This window comes from Mandrillus leucophaeus, unplaced genomic scaffold (assembly GCF_000951045.1).
Source record: "Mandrillus leucophaeus isolate KB7577 unplaced genomic scaffold, Mleu.le_1.0 Scaffold119, whole genome shotgun sequence".
Taxonomy (NCBI): domain Eukaryota; kingdom Metazoa; phylum Chordata; class Mammalia; order Primates; family Cercopithecidae; genus Mandrillus; species Mandrillus leucophaeus.
Genome location: NW_012100209.1, coordinates 762250 through 768249, shown reverse-complemented (window position 1 = coordinate 768249; position 6000 = coordinate 762250). Strand labels below are relative to the sequence as shown.

The 6000-nt window shown below is 44.2% G+C and overlaps 1 protein-coding gene across 2 annotated transcripts in view; it reads right to left on the bottom strand.

Annotated features, from left to right (window-relative positions):
• Positions 1–6000, bottom strand: part of EGFLAM (EGF-like, fibronectin type III and laminin G domains) — a 61916-nt gene that overhangs the window by 22980 nt on the left and 32936 nt on the right. For both annotated transcript variants that reach the window (XM_011966071.1, XM_011966077.1), the window contains one exon: positions 3918–4098. In XM_011966071.1, coding sequence (XP_011821461.1) covers positions 3918–4098 — 181 coding nt within the window. The remainder of the gene's footprint in view (positions 1–3917; positions 4099–6000) is intronic.

Genomic DNA, 6000 nt, shown 5'->3' with positions numbered 1-6000 from the left:
AAAATTTTATGTTTAGTATTAAATATTAACATATTGTTAATAAATTTAGTATTTAAAATCAGATATTAATATATTAATATTAAATATAAAATTTAGTATATTAATTTTCAATACATTAAATGATATAAAATTTAATATATTAAATTACATTAAAGAGAAATTCCCTTTAGTATGCATGATTTATGTGTTTTATTAATTTGTGGTTTATATACGGAGTTTTCTTATAGTTGCAGAAGCTTTTTTTTATATATACACTGGGACCAAAAACAAAAAAATCACCCAAATCAGACCCTGGAACATGATGTTACTCAACTAAACCCAACATAAATGCCCTAAGTGTTGCATGTGTGGTAGGTCAGTATTGATCAGGCAGCATTGGATACTTAAGGACTGTGCGCCCCTGATGAGTACATGCGCTAAGCCTAGCTTTGTCTCAACAGCTGTTGGCTTTCTTGTGCGGGGCCACCTGCTATAGAGAAACACCGCCATCTAGTGGCCTGTGGGATCCTACACAGTCTGAATTGAAGCTCTTCTAGTAACAGGGAAGGGAAGGGCCAAAGCTTAGTTTCCCAGGTGACTTGTCCACTATTGACTGAGAGAACCCAGAGAAAACATCTGTGCCCTGCATTCACCTCTTAGACACTCAGAGCACAGCAAAGGCTCTGAGAAATTCTGCAGAAGAGAGAGAATTGTCTGTTTACTCAGTATTATCCAAATGTATTTCACCATAGAAGCCTCCTCCCATTTTGTGTACGTGAATGCGTGTGTGTGTGTGTGTGTGTGTGTGTACAAAGCAGCGATTAATATTCCTCAGAACTTAGTTTTTTACCTGTGCTTTGTGAAATTCTTCTAGAACATTTTAGTAACTTACTTAGATACACAAGCTCTGAGGAACTGGGACACAAGATGGGTCCACTTGGATGCAAGTAAAGAAAAAAGGAACGAAATCTCTAAATATGGAAGTAATTTTTGATGGGGAAGGCCTTGTTGAGAAAAAAGGGGGCCTAGGCATTGGAGTAATGCATGGGGTGCTGAGGTTTAGGGTGGGGAAGATGCTTGAAAGTCAAACCCACCAATTGGAAGGCGAGAGGACCCCCAAGGTCAAACCTTATGTTTTTTCTTGGCACCTGAAGTCATGGCTGGGAGTAAGAAGAACCTCTAGCTTCTCCTGTCCTGGTGGGTCTTGAAGGTGGGACAGACAGGTTTGAGTTTCTGCAGTGGCCACTGCTACAGGAAGCCTGTGGTATCCCAAGAGCCTCTCAGATGCTTAGTGGGAGTTTGGTGCACCCCTCAGTCTGGGTCACACTCTCCTGTTCCTGCCTCCAGCCTCACAGGGAAAAGTGGGGACCCTGAAACCACCATGTAGCCTAAGTGCCTGGAACTGCTCCAGGATTTGTCTGAGTTTCTGGCCCCTGCTCTCCTGGGTTACCAAGAGGTGGGAACAAGTGTCCAACTACGGCCCTTGTGGAACTCACTTGCCACACTATCTGATGCAGCTGAAAAGACCCAGACTCACTGACGATCCAGAAAATGAAATTCCTCATGGAGAAAGGCCCTTTGGTATGGACTGGATGAGGCCTGATGCTGGTTATTTCTATACCATTTTGCTCCATGTAAAAGGACTGGTTTAACTTCTGTAGGGATACTGGGAACAGGTTCTTGCTTTTAAAGCATGGTTTGATTATGAGGCAGAAAAAAACTCCAACTTTGAAATATATGAGGCTAAAAATCACCTTGCTGAATGAGACAGGATTCTTTCTGACAACCAAAGATGGCTTCTCACCATTCTTGGTCTTTCAAACCAAGGATTTCCCCAAACTTTCTATGTATTCTCTTGCATCTCTATGGAACAACATAATTGCCCATTTCTTTTCCTTTTCTTTCCAATCTTTACAATGGGACTAAATGCTTTCCCCAATATTATAGCAGTTGGCATGGCAACTGCCCACAATTGGTACCTGCTGGAGCCTGGAAAAATTGTTGCAGAGCCCCATTAATCCTCTCCAGTCATTATGATGGGAGAGGAAATTATGGGATAGGGGCCATACCTCTGATATATGAACCTTCTTAGGATTTGCAAAGGATGCCATCTTCCCAGAAGCAGTATCTTGATTTCAAAACACAATCAGATACTGATTCAACATGGAGGGTGGCTACTGGCTCATCTGGATTCCAATCCTGGATCTAGACTGCTTTGCAGGAAGAGTGTCCTGCAGTTCCCTCTGCTATCATCCATTCTCACTGATCTTGCCAGATCCAGGTGCTCACTGGGATCTACCCCAACCTTCTGGTAAGATTTGCTTCTCACTGAACCTGAACCTATAGTTACAAAGCTATAAATGTGAGCACTTTATCTCTGTTATGGCTGATGTTCTGCAGCAGGAAATGAGGGCTAACAAGGTCACACATTATCCTTTCTTTCTCCCTTTCATTTCCAATGCTAAATGTTCATCTAAGTCTGGGATTTATATATTGATCATTAATGTTAGATATAAGGCAGGTACGAACTCGAGGCTCCTGTGGTAAAATTGGAGACTTAGGAAATTCAAACACTGATGTGTGAAATCCAAACCCAATTTTCTGAATGAATGAGCCACTCTTCAGCTAAATCTCTGCAAGTACAACCTATTAGCTAAACAGCAATTTGCTTGTTAGGATTATAATCAGGGTAATTCACAAATGAATCAATTACTCTTCCTTGTTAAAAATATATTTCATGATTTGCCATGTAGATTTCAAAATTCATTTAAATGTAAGAAATACTACTAAGTCTTCCAATTGGCAAATTGGCATCTTTCATATTTTCCAAGACTGCTGTAGAATGACTTCTCCTACCATTCCATATACCAACATAACTACCTGTAATTTATAGTTTTCCTCTAAGCCCTAATTCTGATAAAAATCAAGAACCTGGAAATAGAACAGACAGTGCACGTTCCTTCAGAGGCTCATTGCTTTATTTCCTCCAGGTTTTTGTTTTTTTTTTAAGTTCTTGGGCAGGTGAGGCCACATTGAGACTGAAAAATGAAGGCCCAACATGATGGATATATGTGGGAAGCGTAGTCTAGATACCAGGGCCATGTCCTCCATTTCCCATAAGCAGGTACAAAAAGCAAGTCCAGCAGGGTCTCATGGTCTATGACCTGCCCTGGCTTTCAGTCTAGGGCAAGATGGAAACTGAGTAGCCCACAGCACCTGCTAATGGATTTTATTTTTCTCACCATGAATAATAATGACCAGTATTGGTTGGTTGCTTGAGTACTTACCAGGCCCTCTTCTAAATGCTCTGGATACATTGTCTCATTTAGTCAACACCATAACCTTCTGTGTTAGACACACAATAACACTGCTATTATTATTCCCATTTTACAGTTGAGAAAACTGAGGTACAGCAATTTGATAGCTTAGAAAATAGCACTATACAGAAGGCTATGCATACTTTAGTTTGGAGCAACTAATGTATAATTTGTGTTTTTGCATATTTGGGCAAGGTTTCTCTTATATAGCACTCACAGACAGGGGTCAAAACATTTATCAGTCTACAAAGCACAGACATTCATCTATCAGGACAGGCTCCAGGAGTGGCTCAGGTGCAAAACTCCTGGAAACTCCTACTCTGTTGTGAGTTAACTCTTAGGTTGCTAGACCATGAAGCGATTCTCAAGGAAGGAGCCAGGGCAGAGGGTGGGAAACCTATTTACCCACTGTTAGCAGAAGTGTTTCAGCATTTAATTCTTATTAAGGAATTATGGTAGTTTATAAATAATCATCCAATAAGGTATTGAAATAATTGATCAAAATAACCAGTATGGCTGTACCACTGTTACAACTCTCCCATTAAGAGTTGTGGTCCCCCAGTGGACTGTCCATTCCCTCCACTCCCTCCAGGGAGCTGTGCCTCAGACCCCTGAGTGTACCTTTCTGGCAGTGAAGCCCCTCAAAGCCCAAGGGGCAGTCACAGTCATAGCCCTCCTTCCTGGGCCGGCAGCTGCCCCCATGGGCACAAGGGGCCCTCACGCAGGGGTGGGCCGCATTCTCCACATTCACCCCGGAGGTGAAGTCATGCTTCACGTGGATGGTTCGGTCGTTCAGGATGATCTTGGGAGAGAAAAACGTAAAGAAATTCAGGAATTGAGAAACATCTTTGTAGTCTTCTAAAGCTTCCCTCAGCACATTAACCTGAGCTACACATAGGGAGATTAAACAAAAAAGTTTTGAAGTCCAGTTTCTACTTTTTCTTTTTGCTGAGATGGAGTCTTGCTCTGTTGCCCAGGCTAGAGCACAGTAGCACAGTCTTGGCTCCCTGCAACTTCTGCCTCCTGGGTTCAAGAAATTCTTCTGCCTCAACCTCCCAAGTAGCTGGAATTAGAGGCACCTGCCACCACGCCTGGCTAATTTTTGTGTTTTTAGTAGAGATGGGGTTTCACCATATTGGTCAGGCTGGTCTCGAACTCCTGACCTCAGGTGATCCGCCCGCCTCAGCCTCCCAAAGTGCTGGCATTACAAGCACGAACCACTGTGCCCAGCCCAGGTTCTACTTTTATAGTCTTGGCATCTATGCAGGAGCTGAAGTGATCTGAAGTTGATCCACTTGGGAGAATCTGCGGAGTGAAGCGCTCCTCTGGTTCCAGAAGACTGGCCACTCGATTAGGTTGTAAAGAAGTCCCAAGAACTACAAAGTTCGGATTTCAACCCAGTTGCACATTAGGGGGGCTCTCAAGAAATACTAATGCCTTAAGAAATACTAACCCCCCCACTTGGGGGGCTCTTAAGAAATACTAATGCCCAGACCCGCCCATTCCCATTGAACCAGAATCTCTGAAGGTGAGACCAAGTTGTCAGTAACTTTGAAAAGTTTTTGAGAGTCACCTCAGAAGATGCAGCCCAGGTTGGGAGACACTGGTATATAAAGGAGAGCGGGGAGAGTACAAAACACAGTGTTACGGAGGCGGAGGTCAAACAGGGTACCCTGGGTCCCGGTGGCTGTGGAATCCAGAGACACTTCCTAGTGTACTCCTGTATGTTTCCGACTAATGTTCTCAAGAAGTCTCCTAAAATTCCATGAGCTGGACCTCCCCGACTGTCCCACTCACTCCTGCCATCCTCCTTCCCTGACGTTCCTGAATCCCCTCCCTCTGCGCATTCCCTTCCCCACGTAAGAAACAAAAGTGAAACACAGGTCACATTCTTTACCCCACTGTGCATGGATTTACTGGTGCTCAAGAGCTCCCTTGCACCTTCTACCCTGCAATGTGACTCTAATGAAACTGATAAATTATGAGGAAGGGCTACCTGGTACCCCAGCCCCCAATAAATGGATCCAACATTACCAGCCCTTGATTCAGAATATGGATTTACTTTGAACTATTGCTGGCTTTGCAGAACTTGGAGACAGAAAGAACGCCTCCCAGGGGAACCCCCACTGCCCAGGGTTATAAGAGGTTAGCAATGGCACTTCCTGCCATGAATCTAAGCTTCCAAAGGCTTGCCTGGCCCTTGGAGAGCACTGGGAGGGTTGAGAGAAAACTTTTCCCCAGTCCTGAATCTGAGAAGCTGCTAGAAAGTAGGCAGGATCCTTCTACAATCTCTTCCTTTCATGCTGCAAGTGAAGGACCAAGAGCCTGCATAATATGTGCTGAGACAAGCCAAGAACAGCACTGTTCACTACAGCACACGGCCAAGCCCGTGAATCAGGCAGGAGAGGGTGGTTCTTCTAGCAGGAGATAGGGAGAGGGTTGTGTGTACCGGGTGAAGGGGAGGGCACAGCCTGAGAAGAGCGGGCAGAGGATGGATACTGTCTTGGCATCCCAGCTTGTTTCCCAGGTGAGAATTTGAAACACCTGGTTAAGCATGGCCACTCCCACTCATGGGGGAGAATGGTCTGAACTAAGGTGTCACACACCTCAAAGTTCAGTGACAAAGGGAGACACATGACTGTCAGCAAATGTTGACTGGGCCTGACACTGCGATGGGAGATATGATGGCCACAGCCCCAGGGGT